This window comes from Cygnus atratus, chromosome 8 (genome assembly GCF_013377495.2).
Source record: "Cygnus atratus isolate AKBS03 ecotype Queensland, Australia chromosome 8, CAtr_DNAZoo_HiC_assembly, whole genome shotgun sequence".
NCBI classification, from domain to species: Eukaryota; Metazoa; Chordata; class Aves; order Anseriformes; family Anatidae; genus Cygnus; species Cygnus atratus.
Window position 1 is genome coordinate 29,765,493 of NC_066369.1, and position 27,977 is coordinate 29,793,469.

The 27,977-nt window shown below is 40.9% G+C and overlaps 1 protein-coding gene across 1 annotated transcript in view; it reads left to right on the forward strand.

The window, feature by feature from the left end:
- The first annotated feature begins 5,374 nt into the window (after positions 1-5,374).
- The window catches only part of PATJ (PATJ crumbs cell polarity complex component), a 140,657-nt gene continuing 118,054 nt past the window's right edge, over positions 5,375-27,977 (forward strand). The window contains 13 exon segments of the mRNA XM_035564351.2: positions 5,375-5,504; positions 6,566-6,621; positions 6,704-6,870; positions 7,894-8,085; positions 9,420-9,559; positions 11,344-11,542; positions 13,212-13,340; positions 14,834-15,046; positions 18,365-18,476; positions 20,207-20,295; positions 21,384-21,548; positions 21,831-21,960; positions 27,824-27,900. Of these exon segments, the coding sequence (XP_035420244.1) occupies positions 6,600-6,621; positions 6,704-6,870; positions 7,894-8,085; positions 9,420-9,559; positions 11,344-11,542; positions 13,212-13,340; positions 14,834-15,046; positions 18,365-18,476; positions 20,207-20,295; positions 21,384-21,548; positions 21,831-21,960; positions 27,824-27,900 (1,635 nt within the window). The 5' untranslated portion in view covers positions 5,375-5,504; positions 6,566-6,599.

A 27,977-nucleotide genomic window follows, 5' to 3' on the forward strand; every position in this document is an offset into this window, starting at 1 on the left:
AGATTTGTTCCACGTGAGCTACTGGAAGTGGGTAGCAAAATAAAAAGTTTTTTGGGGGGTATTTCTTTTGATATTTTTGGTGTTTATATGTGTGTATATAAAACAAATATTACATAAAATAACTGAAACAGACTAACGTACACTAGTCAGAGGTGGAGAGCAGCCGCAGTCCCCTTTAACTTCAGTGAGTGGTGCACGTTCAGGATTTTGAGACTGGCGGTACAAAAACCTCTTTTGCTTTTATCGCCTTCCATCTTACTGCCTCTGCAGGGACTCAAGCCGCTGCTGCCACACACAAAGCCATTGCCACCACCTCTCCGTAGCCACAGGTAACAGTGTGGCTCGGAGCGCTGTTGGAGCAGTTCTGGTTGTGGTGAATGTGGTGATAGGCAGTTGTGTTCTGCTGCTTTGGTGCTCCCCAGGGGAAGTGTCACAACTGCTAAACTCCATCCAAGTCCTGGTCCTCCCGAGGCTTTTGCCTTCTCTGTCAGCGGAAGTGGCAGTGCCCGTACTGCTGAGGCCGAGCAGAGCTCGCTTCCTCTCTGCAGGAGATAACAGATAACGGCTCAGAACAACTCTGGTGCACAGCAGACAGCCTGAATTCATGTTTGGATGCTGATTTACTGCAAAGAAGCACAAATAAAGTTGTTTTTTTTTTACAAGTTTCACAGCTACATTTTACTCTCATTGGGGAGTTTGGTGGCTGGGTTGACAGCTGTGCCACACAGGCTGTGACACAAACACTGCCAGGTCAGGATTACCTGAAAGCTTTCTTGCCTCTTAAGCCGTGCGTGTCACAGGGTGGCCACCTCTAATCTCCGCGACCAGACCGAAGGTCACATCTCCATGAGTAACACCCCAGCCCAGGGCCTTTCCCCTCAGGCCCCGATCCTGCACTCCACGTCCCCGCTGCCAGCGCTGCGAAATCAGCCCCTCAGCGCCGTGTCCCCCCCGCTGGATGCCCCCAGGTGCCCGCAGCTCGACGACACCCGCTCAGCCCCACAACCCCCAGGGTTCACCCCCGAGCTGAGGGAGGCTGCGGGCTGAGGGGACGCCAGCGAAGCTTCTCCACCCCCCACCCCACGGCCGCCGGCTCCGGGCCACCCCCGGCGCGGCGCGGCCCGTCCGTCCCCCGGGAGGCCGGCTCTCCCGCCGCGCCGCCCCGGCTTCCTTTGCCGCAGGTGAGCCGCCTTCGTCCCCCCCGCTTCCCTTTTCCGCCCAGGTGAGAGCCGGCGGCAGCCATCATCGCTCCGGCCCCGGCCGCAGGTACCGGCGGGCGGCGGGGCCCCGGCGCTGAGCGGCTGCGGGGGGCTGAGGGGAGGCCCCGAGGGGTGGGAGGGAAGGGGGGCGCCTCCCCGAGCGGCGACAGCCGGCTTTGGGGGCGCAGCCGCCGCCCCACAGCCGCCCTGTGCGGGTGTCGTCTTCAAGGGGAGCGTGTGGAGCCCCCTCTGGGTGTTGTTCCTTAGGGGCTGGTTGATGGGCAAGCGGCTCTTTGGCGTGCCTCGCAGGGTTGGAAGCTCAGGAATCGAGCTGCTGCCAGGTTTAGGAGCGCTCCTCCACCATGAAGGGGGCTGCTGGGCGGGTGTGCTGTCGTCATCATAACTTTAGGACTTGGTGGCTAACGTGAGCAGGGCAGGACGCCGTGCGTGTCTCGGAAGCAAGTCTCCCACAGGTTTTGTGAGAAGAGGTTTCCGAGTGGAGACCACCTGCTGCTCCTCTGAGAGAGGCTTCGGTGTGAGCACAACATCAGAGAGCCCACAGCGCTCCCCTCCAGGCTCCAGCCCACAGGAATTCAGGTTCTGCTTGTTGGAAGTTAGCATGCCTTCAGAGTGAGTAAGGCTGCTCTCGATCAGTGTGGAGACTGGTAATCACAGGTAAATGGGGTTCTTCTGCTTTCCTCATCTCGCAGACACTAATGGTATGCTGCAGCACACTCAGTTGGTCCCCGGAGTAGATTTTTGGATGTTTAACAATGTTTAGCTTTGACCTGGTTTCCCCTGGAGATGTATGGTGCATTTTTATTTAGGTACTCACAGCGCTGTTCAATTGTTTCCTTCTTACAAGTGCCTGGAGCAGTCAGCACGCACGCTACAGCACTTTTGTAAAAACTGTAACACGACGCAGAACAGCAGTTTTTGGTGGTCTCGTCTGAAAGGCGTGTACACGCTAGGCTTGGTTGGACTGAATTTTTCTGTGCGTTACTAGGGTGGAAAACCAAGTAGAACAGCAAAGTACATGCAAAATACTGTTGTTTTTAACAGTACATAGCTGCTCAATGTCTTGTAAATTGTATTATTTTTAATACCACAAGTCAGAAGTGATGCTGCATTAGGACCGTTTTAGGATTAAGATCACACTAACAAATGCTGTTTTCTTTTGCTTTCGCCTTTTAATAAATTTTAAGTGGTTTGGACTGAAGTTTTCCAAGTCAGAGAACTCTCCTGGAGTGATGAAGGAAAAACATGTGCCGTACCAGTCGCTCCTGGTAACAGGGCTAGGGGAAATTACAACTGCAGTAGTGCAGAAAGGTGACTTTGGATGGGGAAGTACCCTTGGCTGTTCCCACAGCAGCCGGCTCAGCTGGCCCTGTTAGCAGCCTTTGGAAAACAGCAGCAGTTAGCAGTTGCACAGTGAGGACTTGCAGCATTTAATGTCCCAAATGGCTGTACCACCACTGAGCGGGGAGAGCCACGGTCGAGGCAGGGCTTTCCCTACGAGCATGGCTCTTGGAAGGGTACAGGTTTTTGGAGGTCGAGTTGAAGGACGCAGGGCACAAGCAGTTGTAGTTAGGGCAAGGGGGCGCATGTGCAGAAGAAACTGCTGGCTAAACCATGCCCTCTTCCCAATCCCGGCAGAAACCCCCTTATTTTTGTCTTTCAGCAGCTCTTCGCGGAGGGTGAGTGCTTGTCAAGGCCGCTGCCAGAGGTGTCGTGTTCCTCCCTGGGTCTGGGACGTGCTGGGGATGAGCACCCCGTGTCTCATGCAAGTGGCAGGCAGCTGGGGGGCCATGGCAATAGAAGACTTAAACCTTTCAGCTCTTCTGATGACCTCTGCTGGCATCAGCATGGGGGAATTCCTGTTTTCTTAGTCTGCTTTTGAAGAAGATCCAAGTCTTAGGATCTCATACAAAACCTTATGAAACTTTCCCGCTCCCTATGATGCGTTGAGTTCAGCTCTTCAAAAGTGAAGACAGTAAAAACCCAGATGCATGCTGTGCTGAAGTGTTTTGTTTGTTTTGTTTTTTCCTGGTATTGGAAAACATTACGCTTCCTGAAATTCATGATTTTCACAATGATTTTACGATTATATTGAGAGTTGGGACATGAATTTTGAACTTTGAGGTTTGCAGTTTTGTCTACCAGTAGGATAATTAAGTGGCTGTAGAAATCGGAGAATGGAGCTAAGGAAATTGAACGCAGAGTGGGGGAACTGCTTCTAACGAGACAAGCCGTAGTGTTTTGGGATCGCCCTTCAAAATTATCGTCTAAGAATGGACCTCCTAATTTAGCAACAGTCTGCTGACACCCTGCTCAGACTCGAGCATCAGTGTTTGGAAATGGATTAAGGATAACCTATTTGGGTCCCCAAACATAAACAGATTGCTGGTATATGGAGTTGTGTGTTTCCCCGGAGTCCAAAAGCCAGTCATAGGGACTTGTCCTCAATTATATGATACTTGAAAACTTGAAGTTAGTTTACGTTCTCAGGGGTGCCCTCACACCAGAAGGAGCTGTCTACTTTAAAATAAAACACAGTTTTTTTCTCCTACTCTTTTTGTGAAAGATCGGAGAACAAAGAAACACTGGGGGTGGTTTTAATGTACTGCACAAAAATTAAATCATTAAAACCATTGCAAGCTGGCTGGAAGCCAGGTGTGATCACGAGGAATCCCGAAGTGCTGTGTAAACTTTCACTTTTATACGAACTGTACCTGAGGTCCACTCCAGCATCTGCTGGAGCAGAGAGGTCTCCAGTGGCTCTTGGCAGCACTTTGGAACAGCTCGAGCAGGAAGCTGAGGCTTTCTTTAATTTATTTATTTTTTCTTCACCTCCTTCTCCAGGGGACTTCTGCATGTTAGATGGAGCCTAGATGTCCTACCTACATTTTTCTGCTCTTAATTTTTCTTTCTTGGATCTGTACCCATTGTCATAATTGCTATTGTTACAGCCGCCGTAATGGAAAAAAGATTCATCTTGGAGACTGTCAGCGCGGCTCTTTGAGGCTGCTTTTGAGTGACGCAGGCTATTGCTCGCGGTGCGGTTTGCCAGTGCAGCTGAGCTGCTGCAGCCGCTAGCTGCTGCTGCAAGGTGTGGTCCCGGCCCCATCCCGCGTGCTGCTGCTGGCACTCGAGCCCTAACTGGGCAGAAAGCTCACCCCACCAAAACGGGAAGGGGTTTTTGTGTGCTCAGCTCCCCGTTCCAGTTCGCTGTGGGATCAGATGAATGAGTGAGTGCAAGCCCAGATGGAAGGGAAGAGGAACAAAACGCGTGAAAGATGGCTGGAGAGCTGGACCAGCCTCTTGGCTCCAGCTCTTAGACGTGCAGAGTGCTGTCAGGTTGTCATTATTTCCTGCCATACTGGATTTCTTTTCTGGGTTTAATCTTTCCTTCACCCTACTGCTGGTTTTAAGGTGTTTCAAGTCACTTTTCCTCGTAGGAGTTAATTTGCATCTCGTTCTGTCGAGGGTTTGCTTTGTTGTTTTAACTGCTGATGTGAAGTGGGAAAACAGGGAAGTTAAAGTGGGAAGAAAGAAAACATTTCTGTATTCCTGTTTTGTTAAGGCTCATGCCATATTTTTAGTCGAGGAGGTGAAGTTTTGTCTTTTCGGTTTAGATGAAGACTCAGGAATGTGCAAGGAAATGGTATTTTCGTCTGTTCTTCGGAATCAGATCTCAGCCCAGAATCAAAGGCTGCTGTGCTCTTAGAAGTGTTTTATTTCAAATGGAAAAGAAAATAAAGTTGCAGCCCTTACACGAGTTCAGATGCATTCCTGAAAATCTTTCAGGGGTCGGACGCTGCCTCAACCCTTGCTATGGGTTTGATTTTAAAATGACCTCCTAAATGTGTTAATAGTCTTGCAGAGCTGCTCATTTTGCTTGGCCCTGGGTGGAAACCATGCTAACCCACCGGGTTCTGCAGGAATTCCTACAGGAGCCAAAACTGTTTAGATACAGAGAAGTGTGCATAAATCAGACATTGTGGTTTCTGACATACTTCCTCTTTTTTCCCTTTTTTTGCATTAGGTAAATTGGCTTAACCTGACTCTTCAGGAGAAGAGAAGCTATAATACTGCTGCGTTTTCACCCGCTTAATTAATATTCTCTTAAACATTGCAGTGTCCTCCCAGAACTCGAGACGTTTTCAGTTGGAGCGCAGACGGCGTCAGAGGCAGAGCTGAAAGGAGCAGAGGTTCTGCTAGGAGGGGGCCCCGGGATGCGCTTACCCTGGTGCTGCATTCAGGAGCATACGACCATTCCTGCCCTTGCATTGCAAGATTAACAAAGTAAATAGACCTTATTTTTTTTTTTTACATATGGCTATTTTTGTTCCAGAGTATTTCCAAATTTATATTATTCTGAAGCTACGCAGTTATATACAGGGCAGAGCTGAAATTGTGTAAATTGAGCTTTTAAATGGCTGACTTCTTTCAGAGGAGCTTGTACAAAGCGAGGAAATCTCGTTTCTCGTGTGTGTTTTGGTATAACTGCCTTGGTAGATTTCAGAATGACAAGTTCCACATCAATGTAATAACACACAAGTGACAGCATGAATTTATCATCGCTGTTAATTGCAAGTCTGTTGTTTTTATACTGCCATCTAGGCCTCAGCCTCAGTTGGAGACCTGTTCTCTTTGGCACTGTAGTGAGGGTGATAAAGGATGTTGTGTTCCTTCAAAGCCTGTCTTGTACGCAGGAAAGAGAAAGGCAAGCACGTGTAGGAGAAGGGAGCAGGTTTCTTTCACCTGTTTGGCACCAGAGCTGTGATTAAGCTGTTGGACAAGGGATTGATTTGGCCAGTTTGGGACCTTAATGCTGTGCTGTCTTGTGAGGGGGGTGAACCTCATCACTGTTTTATAGGAAGATACAAGGTTTCACCTATATTGCCATATGGCAGGGCTGAGCTCTTGTGATAAGAACACCATCTACAAATAATTAAAGTAATTGGGGGAAAAGTACATATTAAATAACAGGAAGATTTTAAGTATATGTGTGTTTGAAAAGATTATCACAACTTTAATGCCCACATTCAAAGTAATTTGGTTGAACGCAGCTGCCTTTCAGTTTCCGTGGCAAATATGTGTTTTTATAACCTGCATTATTCCTCATATTTGGAAGAGTTGTTCTTCTTGTGTGTGAAAGAAAAAACACACAGAACAAGGACAATTTTCTGGATGTGATGGGGCTGCTGTGCAACAGGCTATATTGAGAAGGGAATATTAGTGGTTTTTTATTGATTTAGTTATAGTTAACTTAGCATTTTATTAGCGCATTTATTGATGGTGTACCTTTTAGCATCCTGCTCAAAGATATAATTTATTCCTTTGTTTTTTAAAACCTCATCCAGGTCTTTCTGAGTAATTCCAAAAATACTATCCAACATGCCTGAAAATCCGGCTGCAGGTACGTAGTCTGAAAGTGATTACTTCTGTTAAGCAGTGAGAAATGAAGCTCCATTCCTGACTTGTACTACTTTGTGGTGCAGATAAACAGCAGGTGCTGCAGATCCTTGATCGTCTGCAAGCAAAACTGCGTGAGAAACGAGATGCCCAGCATAATGAAAACCTGACTGTTTTGCGTAACACACTCAGGAGCCCTTTGTTTAACCAGATACTGACCCTCCAGCAATCCATCAAGCAACTGAAGGAGCAAGTGAGTGTAAAATTACAATTGTTGATGTGATGATAACAATGCTGCGCTTGGAACTTAGAACAGGGTATGTAGGCATGTGTTAATGAGGACGCTCATTAATAAGCTGTGACTTGGTATGAGTGAATGTTGGCCTTTTTCTTTTCTTGTCAAGCTGGTATCTGCGCAGTCACTACTGAAATGATAAGTGGTCTTGCAACAAACCAGTCATGGGGCAGAACACTTTGAAAGGGATGCAGAAGAGTCAGGCACTGAGAACGACATCAGTCTGAGAAAAGCTTCTGCAAAAGACATCAGCTCTAGTACTTTGATATCTGAACACAGTTGGAACTAGGACTCACTGCTTTTCCCAGAAGCTAAATGCTGTTTATGAGCTGACTGGCAGCATCTTTTCTCCCTTAAAAGACACCATCACTTAGCTCCTGCTGACTTGCACAACAATGGTTACCCTACACTGGGAAATAAAATCTAGAAAATCACCCTGAAGATTTGCCAAGCTCCGATACAGACGAACCCAAGCTAGATTTGAAGTGAGTTAGCTCCGGCAGTGAAATGGACTTGTGTGGATTGGTTTATAATGCCAGTTGACACTTAGATTTTGGACGTGGGTGTCGATGACACCTGTACACAAAGAGTTTTCATCCCATAGCTTGCTAAGCCATTATATGTCAAGACTAGAAATTGAACTGCAAATTCTAGCAATGGTAGCACGTTAAACTGTAGGTAGCTTGTGCCCTAGGACAACAAAGCACAGACTAGACATTTGGCTCCTCTGTGGCTAAGTGACTCTTAAAATTTTGGATACTTCTGCGAAAATTGTCCAGGTTTGTCCTGACAGTTGCACCAGTGTTTGAGCGCCTCTTTAATATTTGGTGCTTTTGTGTGTCTTGTCTCTGGAATGTCATGGTGAAGAGAGAAACTTGATATGGTAGCTTGCTTCTTTGGCAGTCTTCATACAAGAGGGAAGTGTAGAAATCCGTGTTTATGTTTTAGTAGTTTTACTACATCTTTGTTCATTTTCAACAGCTCAATTATATGCCTCCTGACTGGTCAGTAGATTTTGATTTTACCAAGAGAGGACTACTAGTGTTTGCTGACAAATCAGTTGCTGCTGGAAGCGTGTGTATGCCTCGCAGTTCACCTGAACCCAGAGCATCTACCTTCATTCCCAACCTGGGAGTTAATGAATTTAACGCAATCATCCAACAGATGGCAAAGGTAAGGCTCTCAGGTTCGGCGAACCAAACTTGAATGTCAAACCTTTTCTTGCATGCTTTTTTTTTAAAAAACTTTTTCAAACAAACACGTTTGTTTTGTATCTTGGAGTATGATGCCACCTAAGCCACTAAGAGAGCAGAGTTACTGAGGATCAGTTTTCCCTGTGAAACATAAGTAATATGGAAAGTATTTTCTTTGCCTTTTTTTTTTTTTATTTTCTACCAAGCACACTGATGTAGAAATGAAATGTCAGTTGCCAGAAAACTTTTTTTTTTTGGTATTTGTTGACACTTAATTGAAAATGGATGTTTTCTGCAGAAACTTGTTTTGATGGAAAGACACTTTTATCAAGTACATTTTGAATTGGAAATGTACCAGCTTTGTTGATATATGAACAGTGCAAATGATTAAAAGAGCTGGCATGTAATATTTTATTTAACTCTTCTTTTAATATGTCTTAACTTTGCCAGCCAGATGCTGATTTCATTAACGTGATATAGCATGTACCAGATGCTTATGGAAGTTGTACAGGTGCAGACATCCACCCATGTGCAATTGGCATTTATACCATGAATGCATTGTTCTGTATTACTTTGAACCATTAATTTAATTGGTTGGTTGTGCCTTTCTATATTAAGTAACTGTTGCTAATTGACTACCTTAATGTAGCTGTAATATTTTGAGCATAACTCTTCTCGTTAGTGTGTCATTAACTCATCTGATAAAAGATTTAATAGTAAAGGCTGCCCATTATTTTGGATAAAACAGCTGTGATAGAAGCGCTTTCTCTAAGTAATACTTCCCAGTAAACAACCCCAGAAATTCAGTGTTGGAGCCGAGAAGCAGGGAGTTGCAAAAGCAAACTTTCTGGCATTCAGTGTGAGGTTGCAGGAACGGGAAGGAAATTAATTTCTTTATTTAAAAGCTGCAGTCTTTTGAACATGCACCTAAAAATCAGCATTAAAAGCAAAAGGAGCCAAAAGACAAGTAATTTAGTTTAGCTATGCAGCATTTCCAGAAACCCCAAATATATTGCTCTAGACAGCACTTCGTTCATAGTTTTCATCCAGTTTGGAATTCATCTCATAATGTGAATGAAGTGTGAAAGCAGCTCTTAAATTCCCTGAGGTTTCAGAACCTCAGAGTGCTTGCATAGCCAATACTCTGTTATATTAAAAATAATAAATGGAGGAGCTTTTATAGAAATAACATATTCAGTATTTTGCCTTTGTTTAGTCTTAGGAGGAGAGTAATTCTCCCGCTGTTCATAAATTTTGAAGTAGCTCATTCTATTGCATTAAAAATTAGTAAATCAATGTTTTCTCTTTTACTAGGGGAGACAAATAGAATCGATAAAGATTGAAAAGCCTTCTGTTGGAGGTCTTGGATTTAGTGTCGTTGCCCTTAAAAATCACAGCTTGGGAGAAGTTGGTATCTTTGTCAAGGAAGTCCAGCCAGGAAGCATAGCTGACAGGTGAGATCTTTATAATTGTATCGGAAAATTGCAGCAATTCCGTGACGGGAAAAGTCATGATTTCCGCATTGAAAACTCTGTCAGGCTAACATGTTTGTCTGGGTTTTCTGGTGGGATGTTTTGGTGGTGGTGGTATCTTGAGTTCTGGCTTTTCAACTAAACGGACTCGTTCTGAGGATCAGATTTTCAGATGAGTTTCAAATATCCAAGCTGTTCACAAATGGAATTTCCAGAAATCATGACTCACTTAAGAGAATCTTGAGTACTGATTGAAAAACAAAGACAACTCAGAAAAGAATACAAGGAAAATAAAAATTAGCCTCTGTTTGAATATTTATCCATTGTGTCCCTGCAAGATTTTTTCCCCTTGTTTCTTTATTTATGTGCCTATGACAATGCTCTATTTATAGTTGGGTTTACTGTTTGTTTCCTGTGTAAATTTAGATCCAGTCCTCCCAACAGATCCCTGCACAGATGTCATCATTGAATCAAGGCTTCAGGCAGTTTTTTCCCCGTATTGTCTGTGGGTTTTCACCCAACAACAAAAGACAGAGCAATCATTTAAAAATAAAATGTGATTGTAAAACCACAAGAGTTGGCATGAGACAAATGCAGAGCTTGGAATTATGTTTAAAGAAAATGTGTCTAGATTTCAAGTCATTGGTGTCACTTTTTAAATAACACATGTCAGGAAGTGCCAACGCAGGATGACAAAAAGAGTGGGGAGAGGTTGGAATGATAATGGCGATGGGCCCACAGAGAACACACCAGAGAACACTTAAAGAGAAGCATATTAGGCTCTTTCAAAGTGGAGACAGATGGACTGATCCGGATGTCAAAGGAGGGTGAATATCTCACTTTAGGATTTGATGACCTGCTGCTCACTTTCTTTGATGAGAGAATCTAAAATATGGCTAATGCCTGAAGAAAGAGATTTCAGGAAAACATCTTAAATATCGCATGATAAAAATGAAATGTAGAATGCATTAGTGGAGATGTACAGCTATATTGTTTGGGAGTTTTTATAAATTTCCTCAGCATGCGTCGCGTTTTGCTTCTGAGACAGGATCTCCTGGAGACTTTTTTGGATTCCTACAGAGCTTTGAAGGCAGTGTCTGTCTATGTAACAGTTTGGTCTCGTGCTCAGAATGAATATTGAACAAAGCAGATGAGTGATAGTTTCTCCCTTGTCACAAATCTAAATTCATCACTGGGATGAATTAACTATGAGATTTGTTATCTTAAGGTATAATATAAATTGAACTGTGTATTGCCTGAAGAAAGTTTGATGTCTGAGGTTTGATAATATAAATTTTGAGTGAAGTATAAGTGTGCAGCTTGACCATCTTTAGATCAGTTGATGATACGAAACAATATTGTAGCCTGAGTTTTGGGTACTTGGAGGTGATGTCACGTAGTGCTAAAAACAATTGAAGACTAGTTCCTAGTTGACTGTATAACTACAAAAATGTTTTTTTCTTGTCCTATGATTCAATATAATCAAGAAGGAATGAGGGAATTTCATTGAATTTTGAATAGTGGAAGGAAGAAATTGAGTAAACACAAACTGTGATAAAGTTGGAACAAAACTTGGTTGGGCAGTTCAGTACAATGTGCACTGCATGTAATTTGTAAGGTGGTGAAGACAGTCTAATGAGCAGATTTCTTTTGTATAAATCATTTAACCTTACGTAACTATTTTGCATGTTCGTGTTTAAATTACCCAAGCCTGTTATGAAGTCACTATGCTGCATTTTAAAAATTTCTTTTAATGTTTTGTTAAGGGATCAAAGACTAAAGGAAAATGACCACATACTGGCCATTAATTGCACCCCATTGGATCAGAACATTTCCCATCAGCACGCTATTGCACTCCTCCAGCAAGCCACAGGATCTTTACATCTGGTTGTTGCTAGGGAGCCAGTTCAAGGAAACAGCAGAACTTCGTCTCTCTTAATAAGTGATATAAATCCACCTGAGACCGTGAGTGTTGTAATGCTGTCAAAATCTGATTTTGAACTATGCTGGATACTTTTTTGTACTTGTAAGTGTTTGTATTAGCTAGCTTTATGTATAGGGATTTTTTTTAATCAGGTTTTATCTGCAGTGACATTTGATTTAGACTGATCATGCAGTAAGTATAATGCTTCCATTGCAAAGCTGCATGAAGTTGTTATAAAATAGATCCTGGGTTTTTATGGGCTAGCAGAAGCTTTAGTAAATCAACATATTCCTAGCAGCAGGGTCTGTTCAGGGTAGGCTGGGTAAAGTGTTTTACGAGTATACCCAGCTGAAAACTACTTGTGCTCAGCAATTAAAGATGCTCTGATTACATCTTAAATGACTGTAAACATAACCTATCATGAGCACTGTTTGAAATATCCCAAGCAATTTAAACTTAAGCTACTCAAAACAAAAAGTCTTGCTTTCAAAAGCAAGTTTTCAAAAAATAAGTTAAAAAAAAAAATCTGTTAACCACTCAATCCATGTTTATCAGTTGTTGTTTTTTAAACTGCAGATTTCATTCATTGTGAACCCTTTTGTTTTCTTTAACAAGGAGAGATTGTCACTCAGATGTAATAGGCTAGGGCTGAACTCGCATCTGTGTTCAAACTATGTGGTCCAGGTGGCTTCGCTGAATTTGGTTGAACTGCACACCTAAATTCAGGGTTTGCAATATTGGAATCTTAATTTATTATGCGAGTAGGTTTTGATGAAAATCTGGTTAAGAGCAGTGCTTTTCTTTATACTCAGTAATTATTTCCCTTATGATTATTACAGAGCTAGTGAAATCTGAAGGTTTTAGTGGATAATCAATATTGTTTATTGCTCTGAAAATTTTAAAGAATTAAACTTTAACTGCTTTTTCATTGAAAGATCTGCACTGAACAGACTAACAAAATAAAATACAAATATATATCTCTACAGGGGGTCTTTAAACTTCTTTTATGATATTTAACTGGCTTTGGCAAAGACTTTCAGTATGCTAATAAATCCTTTACTCACAGAAGACTTAAATCTGCCTACTTTGCTCCATTTTGGTTTCTATGAGATATTAATCTGACAGAAACATTGGCTGGGTTTGGGTTACTTAACAGCTTTGTTATTTTCAGATTGTCTTGTAGAACATAAGGTCATAGTACAGTGTAGCTTAGAAACATACTTCCAATTCAGTATGGCAAAATTTTATACTGCGCTATTAATTCAGCATGTACTGGTGGTGTTTAGAGTGTGTAAGTGACATAACAGATAGAAGAATTTGGGCAATGCTAAGTGAAAACTAGGCCAGTGCAAGCTTCCTGGCTGTTTTTCTCTGTTGTTTGCCTTAGTCTTGATTTCTGAAAAACTAGAAGGATAGTTTTCATTTTGGCAAGAAAATCTTAAAATCTCTTTTTCTTAGTCAAGCTTTTTCCTAGTATCCTGTTATGAAAGTAAAAGACAAAATGTATGTTTGAAAACAGATGAGAAATCCCACTGAGCCTTTATAAGGAAATGAAGCTGATGGAGCAAAATCCACCAGATCTTTAATATGTGGCAGAGAGAGAGAGAAAAAAACTTGCACTGATTAATTCTTGTCATTCCTGGTACAGGTGAAAGTGAGAAACATTAAAGATGGACTGAAATTAAAACCTCCTGTTTTTATTAATTGCAGATTCACTGGGGCCATGTTGAAGACGTTGAGCTGATTAACGATGGCTCGGGATTAGGCTTTGGAATTGTAGGAGGAAAGACGAGTGGTGTAGTTGTAAGAACGATTGTTCCTGGGGGATTAGCAGATCGGGTAATTTGTTATATTTTGTCACTTCTTGTTTGATTGTAAAGTATAATTAACTGCTTTTGACAGTCTTAAAATAAACTAATATACTTAAACAAAAGGAAGCCGATAGCATCAAAGGCTGAATCCCAATGTGTACTTTATAAATAAATATGCTGAAGGTATGATTGAGGAAAAAGTCAGCACCTGATACGAATTAAGTTGTTTCTCAGACGCACTTTGGCTTTTAGAACATTGTTAAACATGCAGAAATTTTGAAAAGTTGTGGAACTTAATATTCAGCCCTTCTGATACTTTCAGCAAGACTTTTTGAAGTTTCTGATATCCTTTAAAGTTGTGCATGTTCTGTTTGCAACTTGTCTGCCGCTCTTTAAAGAATCATCACTACATTTCATTGCTGCTACGTTTCAGGGGCAGAGCACATGCAATTGCATGCAGAGTTTGGATTTTTAATGTGAATTTGGTCGTAACAAGTTACTGCATCTGAGGTCTGGAACCCATGCAGACAAGATCCAGTAACATACAAAAGAGACAGGCTAAGGTACTTCCTCTAGTGAAGGATGGAAACAAAAACTGGAGATTCAGAGAGCTTTAATGGAAAATGTTGGCTCTTGCTTGACTGCCCCCCTCTGAACCTGTCATGTGTAAATGAGTATTTTTTAATTATTGTGTAACACCTGTTTTGCTGTAAGGAATAAAGTGTCTTGGCTACAAATGAAGCATATAAGTTAAGAACTCACCACATCATTCTTAGCTGAATGAGACATCATTAAGAACATGTGAAATAATGAGGGCATATATATGTTAAAATGGATGAATTTGTAAATGAGTTTGAGTCAGTCCTGGGAATAATTCCACCGTGATTGCTGTATAAATCAGTGCACCTAAGGTGGTAGGACTGTGCTGATCAATACCAGCTGAAGATTTGGTCCTATGAATGCTAGCTTATATTAGAAATGGTGATGTAGACCATGAATTATAATTATCAGGTTAAAAATGGTTTGTGTGTGTGGAGTCTTGTTACCTTCAGTGGAGTTTCTCGGAGTTGGAGCTAGGCATGTAAGAAAGTAATTGCCAGGTTAATATAGAAGTATTCTGGGAAACTAAGTAGTCCTAAATCAAAGTGCTGTGATTTTTATTCTAATCCCTGTTCTATGTGGATTATTCTGTGAAAATTCAGTACATAACAGCCCACGAGATTCTAAAATGATGTCCTTTATTTTCTCCTGAATGAGAAAAGTAACCAGTTTCTTAGGAACAGTGCTTTTCAGCCTGTGTATCTTAGTTTTGGAAAGGCTGATTTATCACTGTTTACTGCTGTGGAAAAAACAGTGTTTAATTATGTGAACACTTATTTAATATGTTGTGGTAGTGGTCAATTTTACAGTATCCTCCTGCATTGGCTGTCAGGAAAATACCAGCCATTTTCAGTTTTGTAATGGAAAAGATTTTATTTACAGCCTGGAAAATTTTTTTTACAATGTTATTTGCGTTTCAAGGATGGGAGGCTCCGAACGGGAGATCACATCTTACAGATTGGAGGGACCAACGTGCAGGGAATGACCAGCGAACAAGTTGCACAAGTGCTGAGAAACTGTGGGAATTCTGTTAGGATGATAGTTGCAAGAGACCCCAAGTGTGAAATTACGGACAGTCCGCCAGCTCCTGTGAGCTGGCCCGTTAGTACGTTACCTCCCTTTCAGAATGGAAACGTAAGTATCTGATGTTTACTTATGGCGATTTTAAGTATGTTTGTGGCTTGTGATTAGAAGGGAGGAGAAAAGAGCAAGCTTGGCACTTCCAGGTGTGAAGACACTCATGCTTCTCCTCTTTTGAGTTCCCAGACATCATATGTGTGTATTTAAGTGATCGTTATTTTAGGCCTGCTTTCTCTAATTTTCCCCTTTTTCTTATATGTTGTTAATACCTGTAATTTTGGGATCAGAATGACCAGCTTTATGGAATTTATTTCAAAGTGGCTGATTTAATTACAAAGACCATGACCATTATCGATAAATGGCACTTCTAGTTCTCCTTCTTAGCTCGTTACATTTTTGCTAATCAATCATTTGTAAGTGGATTTAAAACCTGAATATGAATTTCCCTAGTCTGAAATCCAGAGTGCCATGGCCAAACCAGAATTATTCAGCACTATCATCTTTTTATGAAACATAAGTGTAATGTTTTCATAGTCTACACTACTGTCTGTGATAGGAAATATATCTAAAAATTTTGAAACTTGTTTTAGCAAATCTTAACATGGTCATATCAAAGTCTCTTGTTTTTGAAGTCATTCTTTTCAGTTTTGAGTAATTAAAATCAACAAATGCTACACTAAGTGTACAGTAGGTCTTGAAACATAAACAAAGCTGTGCTTGTGCGCCATCTGCTACTACTGTGCTGCTTAGATTTAGGTGTAGAATCTGAGTAGCCTTTTCTCTCTTATCTAGTCTCTTGAATATGAGTGAAGAGAGCTGCTTTTTTTTTTTTTTTTTTTTTAAACACCATCTTTAAATGTCAGACTAGCAGTCATTGTTACAAATTCACCTTCTTGCTTACTGGGCAGTCACTGTAAAGGCAGCCATCAGCTTTGGGAAGAGCACGTCTTGCATCTCTGATACACTATTGTGGCTGAAGCTGTCGTGAAAGTATTTGGGTCCTTCTCAAACTTATCAGAAGTGTAGTAGGAAACTTGAGTGGCAGAGAAATGAAAGAGAGGTAATCTACATAATTTAAGGTCAGAGTCTTAGAAGTGGGCTTGTTTAATAATCTGAACGTATTTATTAATTTACTGATGATTTTTATGGTCTACCTTTCAGTTTCTGTTAATTCACAGTAGAACTTTCTCCTATAATCTAATTTCTCTCTTGTTTCTGAGTACTTTCACTAGCCGTGAGCTTTGAAATAGAAAAGATTTTCCATTTCTGTTTTACAAACCAAAAGAAAGGCTTTTTTTAATACATGATATGTTGTGCTTTTGTTTTTCCCTAGTTCTGTATTAAAATTTGATTTCCTTTAAGTCTCCTGCAGGAGAGAGTAACTGAAACTACTAATGTCTGTGCATTGATAGGAGAAAACTGTTATTATCTATATTCTCAAAGATACTGAAGGCAATATTAGCAGCCTACCGGAGCTGATTGTATTTACCACTCTGCACTTTGATTTTCCAGATTACACTCCGATGTTTTGTGTTCTGTCAGTAACATGAGTTAGGGAAAATTTCTGTAGCACCAGAGCAATGACCATGAAGGACTTCTGATTGCCAAAACAGCAGGACTCTCAAGACTCTAGTTCCATTTCAGATGTTGCTGTAGGCTCATTTGCTGATTTGATTCCCTCTCCTAAAGATAAGGGACAGAGCACCAAAACTTATCTTCATCCCCATCAGTGTCTTATGGAGCAAGAGAGTTGGAAAGCAGTTAATAAGTTGGCTAGTGAAGGTGTGTGATAAGAAAGGAGATAGCAGTTTATTAACTTCAGTGAAAGGTGAAATACGTGCAGCTGTAACTTCGGCCTACTTTTAACATAGGTCCTTCCAGAGCTGACATTTGGCAAGTATTTGATTAAGTTTATTTCGTTCGTTCTCTTAAGAAATGGTTTCTGATTTCCAGGTCCATTTTTTGTTGTTAGCAATGGTACTGTCCCTATTGACTTCATCACTTTAACAGACCTGCCTATGATCATCTCCTTATTTTTGGTCCCATTGCACTGTAACTAGTACTTGAAAACAAACAGTTTTATGTATTTTGATTTGTCACTTGCAATCGCAGATCTATGCGCTTGAGTATTTTTCTCTTTGGTATCACCAATGTCTTTGGTGTGGCCTCTTCCTGTTTGAATGCTATCCTGCAGTTTTGATTTTCACTTGTCAGTGAAGAGTAGGACTTAAGCCAGCTCTGGAGGGGGCTTTCTCCATACCCTTCTCTACTGTAAGACCAAATCACATTCTAATCGTAGGTAGTGCCTCTTAGGGTTTTTTTGGTAACTGCAGTAAGCAGAGTGTTCAGAGAACAGATCATGTTATGTGCTTCTCTTTTTAAGTATTGTTTGTTATGAGAAGTCTTCTCATCAGTTCAACAACAAAGCATTTACAAATTAATATTCTCTTCAGTTAGGTCTTTAAAATAATTTTCAGTGAATGCAAATGAATATTTTGCTTCTCATTTCGTTTAGGTAGTTGGAGGCTTCTAGTGCTCTTTGCAGTTTGGTGGTGTTCAAATTGGAGTAAGATCAAATCAAACTTGTTAAACTGATGTGTGCAAGATTGACTTCTGGTATGGTTTTGTGGTTTAGGAAGTAGCATAAAAACCATGAATAAGCTCAGGCACCTACGTGGTCTCACATATTTGCACTTAAGTAGGCAGCTGCTGCTGCAGTAGAAATTTGACTGCTGCGTACACACGTGAGTTCCTTCGTGTCAGGGCATCAAACCTGTCTGCTTTGAGATCCCTTTCCTGCTGCCCCTCGCTTCCTTAGTAGGCAACGACAAGGAGAGACGAGCATCGCTTTTTCTGACAGGAATGTGCGATGTGATAAGCCCGTGTATTTGTACCCGTTTTCTGGCTTCTTAACTGTCCAGCAGGAGCAGCGTGGGCAAGTGGATTCATGATGCTGTTTATCTGGACTAACACATGAAAGGGAGAGGTGAAATTTGGAGGGCACTCAGGATCTGTTGTCTTTTGGGATTGTCTGGGAAGTATGTTGTTACCAAATGGCAGCGGAATCCAAGGGGAAATGGCCCCTGAGCAGCGTAATAAAAACTTTTGTTTTCCATGAAATATGAATATGATACCTCTGACAGTTATGTGGAGAAAATAGTAGCCAAGAATTTTGAAAGCAATTGATGACTTTGGATGACACCATATTTTCAGAAAATCTCAGATGCATCTCCTTCGCAAATTTGATGCCTTCTGAAATAGGAAAATTGAAACCACTGCTTACTTACAAAGATCTTAACCTGCAATATTGTAGTGGTACCAAGAAATGATGAGAGAGATATATATTTTAATTGTCTTGTGTTTTATTTATAGGATAATGCCAACCTTTTTGAGACCTATGATGTTGAACTTATAAAAAAGAATGGGCAAAGCCTGGGGATAACAATTGTTGGATATGCTGGCACATGTGATGTAGGTGAGTTCTGTGGGATTTAGTCAAGTCCAGGACAGAGGCTTTTCAAATACTCTTTATTCGCTACAGAGAAAACAGAGAGCACAGTATAACCTACAAACTCAGAAGATTTTTGAAGAACTTGCTTCAAAGTGAAATTGACCCTCAAAATGTTTTTAAAGAGTTGTAATTACGTTATAAAATGATTCTCACATGTAAAATGTGAATTTTACATACTTGTGCTGTTATTGTGCAAGACATTAAACTGTACCAGGTAGTTCTTGCACGTACAGACACTAACGTAGTCAGGTTCCTGCCTACACTGTTCCTTATTTTGCCCTGTGGTACATAACATAATTCAGATGGAACGTTTTAAGAAGAGTATCAAAACCAGTGTCTCACGTTCCCGGTTTGCATCCAGTTTCAAATGGCATCGTTACAAAATAGCTCAATATGCACTTTCATTTATTTAATGAATTGTAGGTGCTAGAATGGAAATGATCAATCAGATTAAATAGTCCATCCCTCTGCCAGGCAGATGCAGAGAATCTCAGATGTGTGTGATGTGTATGCCGCCTTCACAAGGTGATTTACCGCTCTTTGGTGGATGACTGCTCCAGTCTCTAAACTCAGGGAACAGATGAAAATACCTGTGCTAGGATATTGGAACGCGGAATTATTATTTTTTTTTTTTTTGTAAATCCACTTTAAATTAGAGCTGTTCACTCATCTTTCAATTACTGGTTCCACAAATGATACTATCTTCAGAATTGACTCACTAATGTGTGGTTTAAGACGAAGGGGTGTCGCTTTTTCTTCCTTCCCCTTCCTCATGGGACTCAAGAAGGTATCCTGGGAATGCGACACAGCTGGGGTTGCGTTGCTGCCCTCTTAATTCCCGGGAGATCCTGTTGGCTTGCCACTCAGGAATCTCGGTGTGGTGAGAACTGGGAAGTAGGTCAGGGAGGTGCATGTGTGAGGCAAAGAGAAAAGGTGGCCTTGGAGCACCAGCAGAGGAGCTTCCTGAGCACGGACAAACCATGCTGGGCAGGTGTCTGAGTGTTCAGTGTTCCCAAAAGGATGGATGAAGTGTCAAGATTCGCTAGGATTAAAGATCACTGTTATTTATTTGGGGATGGGGAGGGGAGTGGTGGTGCTGGTGGTGGAAGGGAAGGGTTACTGTTTCAACTGATGATTGGTTTTACTGTTTTTTTTATTTCCTACTTAGAAGTTATAATAATCAAACTTCAAACATGACAAAGGACAGCTTTCCTGATTGCCATGTTTCTCTTTTTTTTTAAATCCTTTTTCATTAAGATTTAAAGGACTAAATTCTTTAGCTAGAAGAGGATGATTGAAGTGTTGATCAAAGTACTTAAGCAAGTACTTTACTTTTAGCTTAGGTAGTCCTGTTGAAGTCAAATGCAGCATGGAATTCAGGTGATTGTGGCTTAAAGCTTTGTAAGCACAAGGATGAATCCATGGAGGAGGTGGCCTTTTGCGAGCCCCTTTAAAGAAAAATTACTGAGGTTGATGTATTATAGGTGCTGGTACCGGAGCTGGTTTTTTTTCCCATCAGAGATCCTCAGTTATTCTGTGTCAAGCTGTGTAAAGTGGTAACATGCAGATGTCAGTTGTTTGCAGGATCATAACTGTGGACAAAAGTGCGTGAAAAATGCTGAAAGTAAAAAAAAAAACTTAATTAGAAAAGGAACAGGTTAGCTTAGTGACTTGTTTCTCTTCTCCATTTCCACCCGCAACAGAACCTTCAGGGATTTTTGTGAAAAATATAATTCCTGGTAGTGCTGCTGACCACAACGGCCAAATTCACGTTCATGACAAAATTGTTGCGGTAAGTAATTGGTGCTGTAAACATTCTGCTTATGTATTGTGGAACTGATAGTTCATTACGTGTCTCAGTATTAGAAGAACAACTTAGTAAAGACTTTCTAAAGTTAATTAAACTTCCTCCGCTTTGCAGAGGACAGAATTTGGTAATTCATATTTGTTTAGGTAGAATAGATGAAAAATCTTGAAGAGTTCTATTTGAATTATTACAGAAATTAGTCACTTTTTTTTTGGTTTTGGTTAAAATACTGTTTTTTCTGTTCAAAGAAGTATTAAGCAGTAGTTAACTATGAAAGAGGCAAGCATTTGGATTAAAATGTTTGAGTGGAGAATCTTGGCTTTTGGCCTAAAGTAAAGAAGAGAAGCATTAGCTTCTATTGAATTCAGTGGGACTTGAGGGTGGTTAAGATTTTGCGAGATGTGGCAGGCTGTTTATGGTCCTTAATTAGAGCGTAGCATAGTGTGGATACAATCAAAATATTAATAGTCACAATTTAGGTTTCAAAACCCAAGCTTTATATGTAGAAAAATTAAAAACCTTTGAATAGGAATAAATTGAATAATGGCCAATTTTTGCATTCACAGTACAAACAGGAATGAACCGCACCATCTTTTTGTTTTAAGAAATAATATAGAGATAACATAAAAAGTAGTTTAAAATCATAGGTGCTGTGCTGGACCTTCCAAAGTCAGCTTCACCTTTATGAGAGCAAAATTTGATAAAACCTTCTGCTTTTATCTGCAGCTTTGCAGGAGAAACCCCTATTGATGTATGATCTAGCGGCGTGGGTAAACAGATTATTTTGGGTGTAAATTAAAACATCTGAGTTCATTTAAGAATTAGCCTATTCACTTTTTTACTTTTCTAATGATGGCCCATGAACACAGAAGTGACTGTTGTTTCCTTTTAAAATGCATTTTGAAAATTTTATCTGATTATTGAAATGTAAGAGATTTTAATAAGATTGGTTTGCAAATACTAACGTCTTGGGTGAATAGCCTTATAACTCCTGCACAAAATGTGGACATTGCTTATGGTGTATGGTACAGCATAGGAATGTAACACAATTACTGTTATATGATATGATTTAGGTTGATGGAGTTAATATACAGGATTATACCAACCAAGAAGTGGTGGAGGCGTTGCGTAACACAGGACAGGTTGTACGCCTTACCTTGCTTAGAAGGAAACCTTCTACCATTTCTTCAGAAAGATGCTCAGATAAAGGTAATTCTCATTTTTTAGCCACCCCTTCGGTTTTTCAGTAATAAATTTTATTTTCTGCTCCATTTACAATGACCTGATTTAATAATTAGGGCTAAATTTCGCGTGATCCTAGATTTCATAAGGGCATGCTGTAGAAGATGACACTTCAGGAAGAATGAGAGAGAAACGAGGGCTGCTCGAAAACTGCATGCCAAACTCCTGCGTAGCCAAAACAAGCAAACAAAAAAGCAGTTAGTGAGGTGTTGTTACTACTTCCTATATTTTGCAACATCTGTCTGATTTATTTTTTCCCATCTATTTTCACAGTGCAGCCAACTGTTCCAGCCTTAGTATCCCCTGGAGCTGTAGGGACTGAAACTAGTGTGGACAGTAAGAATGAGGAAATCCAAAAACAGAAGGATAATTTTCAGACTGAAAAGAAGCAGAGCCTACATAAATCAGGTGGATAGAATATCTTGCAGCATCTCTTCTGATTCTTTGGAATTGCCTTTAATCCAGTGTGTATTTATATACATATACATTTGCAAGATTATATGCAGTGGTGTTGGAGCCCTTTCGGTACTCTGGAATGAATCTCATCAGCTCTGCAGAGCTGACTTCCTCCAGTTCACCAATTCTTTCTATCCCTTGTCCCTCTCTGCTGACGTGAGGTGTTCTGCCTGCAATTTTCTGTCGTCCTCCTCTGCTGTCAGGCCCCTGAACCAAATTACAAGGTGAACAGCATGGCAACGAAGCATTTCTCCTTCTGCCAGAAGTCAGAGTCAGCTTCTACCCTCTTGGGAATTCACATTTGCTTTGTGATTCAGTGTTGCCTCAGTCGTATCTTCCTTCTAGCCCTCGCAGATCTTAGGCTTCCACCTCTGCAGAGTCTTTTCAAAATATTCTTTTGGTTTCCTGTACATCATCTCTGATGCCCACTTGCTCCCTGTTCTGGCACTGCAGCAACTTGATCAGAACCCACCTCCTGAGCTTCTTGACCTGGCCTCCTGCTGCCTGTGACCTGGGCTGCAGCAGCATCTCTCAGGAGATTTGACTGAGTAGGGCTTGCTGAAGGACTGCAGCAGCAGGGATGGGGAATCACATCTTGTGACATCTCCGTTCGTAAGTCATTTTCGATGAGGAGCATGAGTTTCAACGATGTACCAAGTGCCACATAACTGCCTCGCTCCTTTTTGCTTATCCTGCTTGTAGTGCTGCTGGTCGCTGATATTTCCTGGAGTGCTGGAGAAGCAGGAAGCCTAGCACAAGTTATGTCCACCTCCTGTGAGATTTCCCACTCGGCAGTGAGCCTCTCCTTGCTGTCTGCTCGTTCTGAGACCCAACTGATTTATCTGGTAGTACCGATATTGTTGCGTTCTGCCTCCTCCCATGCTACTGTTGGAAACTAGAGTTCAGTCTTCAGACATGCAATTTCTGGCTTGCTTGTCCCCACCTTTTTAGCTGAACTGGGAAGTTTCTGACTATGTACCTATGGAGGAGGATGAGAATCTCTGGTCTGGCAAAGGCATAATAAAACCTTATAGCTGGAATTGGAGGCCGGATAGGTGTTGAAATTAGGCATGCGTTTTTAGCAGTAAAAGGCAGTTGGGCGTAGCGACAGATCACAAAGGCATGGCTTGCTTTGGTTTTTAGCTGACTTGGGAATCAAGGCTGGAGGTCTTTCCAGAAGGCATACTTCAAATCCTCTACAGATTTCTGGCCTCATCTACAGGAACTTCTGGGTGAATTTCTACAGCTTGTGTTGAAGTCAGCATAAATTATCCTTATGCCTTGTTTCTTAGATATGTAGATGCAATAGAGGAGTCTAAATTATGGCTGTCAATGAATAACAATTTTGCTATGACTGTGGAAGATCTGTCAGTATTAAAGACAACCTGGAAATGAGAGAAATGTTAGCAGTTCCTGTGCTCCATTCTGTTTTGCTTTTCTGTCCAAGCCTTATAACCAGACATCCTTTGTTGTGACTTCTGTGTGTTCCCAGAAATAGGAAGCCAAAACAGAGGTGACTGAGTAGCTAAGATTTAAGGTTATCAAAGCATTGTTTTAGCTGCATGAGTGGAAAAGCATATATTGATTTGTGTTTATACTGGAGGAAAAACTTAAGGACTTAGAAGTAGGATGTATTTAGGGGCAAAAGAGCCAGGAGGACTTAGGCTCACTATGCCAGAGACTAGAAGAGGAACACACTGTCCTGTGTCACTTACCCAGTCTTTTTCTTGCTTCAAATACAGGGGAACTTTCTGTGCATAAAGTCTTTTCTTTTTCTACTGGAGTGAGCAGTATCTCTGTAGTCAGTTCCTGATGACTTGTGGTTGGGTTATCTTGTGTCACAGGCGGCAGATGTCTGCCCTGATGCAAAGAGAACTTTCGGAGGAATTTGTTACCTAATACCTTGCGCTGTGCAAATATGGTCTATCAATGCCAGGATCAGTTTAAGTGGGGAACTGAAATTGCTTTTACCTGGCTTAAAGCTAACAAACTCTCTTAGTCTCAAGGTACGTTATCTAGACATGCCTTAGTGATCTCTGTGCTCCTAATAGTCAGCTTGGATCTAACTGTAGTTTTGAGCCTTTTCCATAGCATACCCAGGCTTTTTTGATATGGATCCGATACGGATCCATTGCCTCTCCATAAATACTCCGAAGCCCCTGATTTTTAAAGGTATTTGTAACCAAGTTATATGTATATGCGTGGCGCCCCCTTATTTCTAACATTGTGCCAGTCTCATAATCCCTTTTCTTGGAGCACTCTGGAGTATGGTGCAGATGCACCCGCGTCTGGCAGGGACTTCGCTGCCTGGAATTCATGGCTCCTGGCTGGGCCCTTGCTGATTGCTTGCAGAGGCAGCGTGGTGTATGTGCACTGCATCCCAGTGTGTCACGCAGCAAGGATACTACGGATTTTTCTATTCTCCTGTGTGCCCGAGCTCCCCTTACCCTGGGTAATACAGGTTAAGGTGTTCATATGTAGAATGTGTCTTGGGATACCAACACTTAAATGTTGCAGATACTGTTGGTTTGCAGTTGGATATTGCCCTTGATACCATCTGGTAGTGCTGGTCCTCCTTGGACCTACAGGGTGTGAAAGGGGCATGGTTTTCAAACCAAGTAAGGAATCAGTGGCCTTTAATGAAACAATATGCAAGTATCGTTGTTTGATTAAACTGATTTTTCATAGGGGAAAAAACCCTTAAAGTAACAAAGTACTGCAAAAGCTTTTTGCAGCTATAAAATAGGTGTGTGTATATCTTTGTTAAAACGTTGAAATACTTAGTTGCAAATTTTATTCATACTGAAATACGATGTATAAGATTTCACTTCCGAGTAGAATATAGTGGCCAAGTTTAAATTCCAAAGATAGGTGCTTATTTTGGACATGGTGATGGACACTTCATTATAGTGGTGCTAAAGTAAATACTGCTAATTTAAGGCTCTGACTAAACTCTGGAAATGCTTTTAAAAGTTTAATGTAAAAGGTATGTTTTATAAAAATATGTATTACTTCCTTTTAAGCCCAGTTGTGTGAAATTCTTATTAAATTGTGTTTCCTGGAGAGGTATTAAATAGTAATTCTGGCCAGGCAAAACCATGATTAAACAGTGCTGTTACAAAGGCAACATGGTTTAGGATGCAGTGTGCATGAGGCCTGAAACTTTCTGCTAGCAGACTACAGGCAATTAACTTAACAGCTGCATCTGCAAGACTGCAGACTGGGCAGAACTGCTTCCCTTTGCCTTGCAGCAGTACTCAAAACCAGAAGATATGATGATGCTAGCCAAGAGCTTAAAGATGTCTGGAGAAAAACGTCCAATGGTAGGGAAGATAAAGGTGATGCATTAGTGAAGGGTGGTAGAGCACAGGACACACCCTTGTGAGTTTGTGAAATCTGGAAGAGATTGCGAGAAGAAAATATTCCAGTTTTGAAGATGCCAGGAATTTTGACCAGTAAAGAAGATTTTTACAATACGCTTATGTTTTATTCTTGACACTATCTAACAAGAAGGGAAAAACTGTATGGAAGTGCAGGCAGAGGGACAGGACTGTAATTATGTTGAAAGTTGTTGCGAATGAAAGCTGTCTCTGGGAAGCGTTTTAATTTTTGAAGCCTTATACATTCCAGAAGATGTACATATCTCAGGTCATGAGAAATCCAGCTGGATGAGGGACTAAAAAAGCAACTTGCTACTAACTGCCATGTGGAAAAAGCTGTTTGGGGGGAAAAAGGAGCATTTGAAGTGACTTGGGTGATACCATTGAAATTAAGTATATCTAATCCAAGTCCCTTCATCCAACGTTACACAGTTCAGAGGAGGTTACAAGCAAAGACTTCAGAGTGTGTTTGAAGGAAAGAAAAGGGGAAACTTCAGATGGGGATGTGCATCAACAGCTGCTCTGAACAACTTGTAGATTTTGGTATCGTGTTTAGGAAGTGACAGAGAAATCTGTATTCAGCCAATTGAACACAGCTTACAGTTGTTGAACTGAACTGTGAGCCTGACCCTAAGGTTCATTACTTCTGGTGAACCTGAAAATCCATATCTGATTACACAGGGGACTGCAGGTGCTTAGGTGCTGTGCTTCCATGTGATAGCTTTGTAAGAGCAGCAAAAGAAATCAATGATTTTTTGTCCCTATGTATTTTTGCAAATAGAAGGAGTAGAAAGATGTGCTGGTGCTCAGTCTTTGCTACAGTTGGGAAGTAAAGATAGTGATCAGCCTGTGCTTGGTAACAGCTCACAAAGATGACTTCCCTTTAGAAACTTCAATTAAGTTCAAATGGAGGAAAAAGCCTCAAGTCACAGCCCAGAATTTCAGGACAGCTCGTCATTTCCTTTTTAAAGGAGATAATTTATTTCAAAGAGAACTGTGGTTTGTATTTAAAAGCCCAAGGTTTTATTATTGGTGCGCTTTGGTTTTGGTGACAGCAAATAGTTATTTGAATTGCTGGAAATCTTGGATATCTGAATCTCCTTGAGCCTAATGTTTAAAGGTGCACTGGATATTTCCAAGAGAAATCTGACTTGTTAGGCTCTTTGCAAAGTAGTTTCTCAGCACAGATCAAACAGAATTTGCCTATCTGGCATGACAGAAAGTGATGGAAGAGATATAATTATGTTGTATAAGTTAACTTAAATCCTTATTTTTAATGAGTGGAAAAACTTCAAAGTTATAAAATGATGTAATGAGGATTCTATTGCAAAGCTCACGTGTTTTATCTTTGCAATCTACGAAGGTGTTGAAAGCAAAGGCAGTTAGGCATCCCGTTTGTCTTGGCTTTTCCTCGTGGGTAGGCTCCGAGCTTCTTGGTGTCTTCAGAATCCCCCCCGAGCTATTTTGCTTGCTAGTTTGTGTGCAAAATGTGAGGTGGTGATTTAAATCCGAAATTTCAGTGACCCATCAGCAATACTGAGTGGTCTGTGCCTCGTCTAGACATCTGACAAACTATTACAGCCATTCGGGGGGAAAGAAAAAAAAAAACAGTTTTCAGTAATTCAGACCCCAGTTGCTGCTGCTGTGGCTGCTAGCTGGAATTTGTTTTAAAGTTTGATTCTTACCAGTTAAATATTGCTTCAGCGTGGAACTTTATATGTGTGCTGAGCTTCTGGATGAGGTCAAATGCGGGGCAGCCAGTCATTTTCTGCTGTCTAGCTCTGTCAAATTGTCTTACATGAATGTAATACTGCCTTGGTTGCATAAGTAAGAAAGCTGAAAAGATATAAATGTCAAGATAGCCAAGTTCCCACGGAAGACTGGTTTAGAACTGGAGCTTATATTAAAGCTCATGTTACTTACTGGCCTAATTAAACTAGACATACCTGCCAAATGTATAAATAAAGTGTATGAATGCATTGTGCTTACGCAGCTCCTTGATACCCGCAGTATCTTGTCAGGTGTTTTACTTCTTAAGGGGCTTCGTTTTGGTGGGAGATAATGCTCCCTTGGGGTGGCAAGCAGTTCTGTAGCAACAAATTATGCAGTTGTGTGAAATTTATTTTGCAGCCTGAAAGAATGATTTATTTACAGTACTATATGGTACAGAACTCACATCTCATCAACGCAAGCATCACCTCTTCTGCCACTCAGTTGAATAAATCACACTTTAGCACTAGCTGACATTTTGCATTGTTTTCCTAAGAGCGTCATTTTTGATTTGCACTGATAGACTCAGCTTAATGCAATTTCCTTTTTGTGATTATTCCCTGTAATCTTTTATTTACACTGAATTTTTATTGAAGTATTTAGAAGCAAATGTACTTCTGAATGTAAAATGTGCTAGTAAATTTAATACTTGCTTTCATATTTAGGAAGAGTCCCATTTCCTCCAGCATATGAGCTGAAATCCAAGTGGGAAAACCTGCTGGGACCTGAATATGAAGTTATGGTATGTTATCTTTCAATGAACTACACTCATGTATGTGTTGCTTTTTTGTGTTTTTTCTTTTTTTTTTTTTAATTACA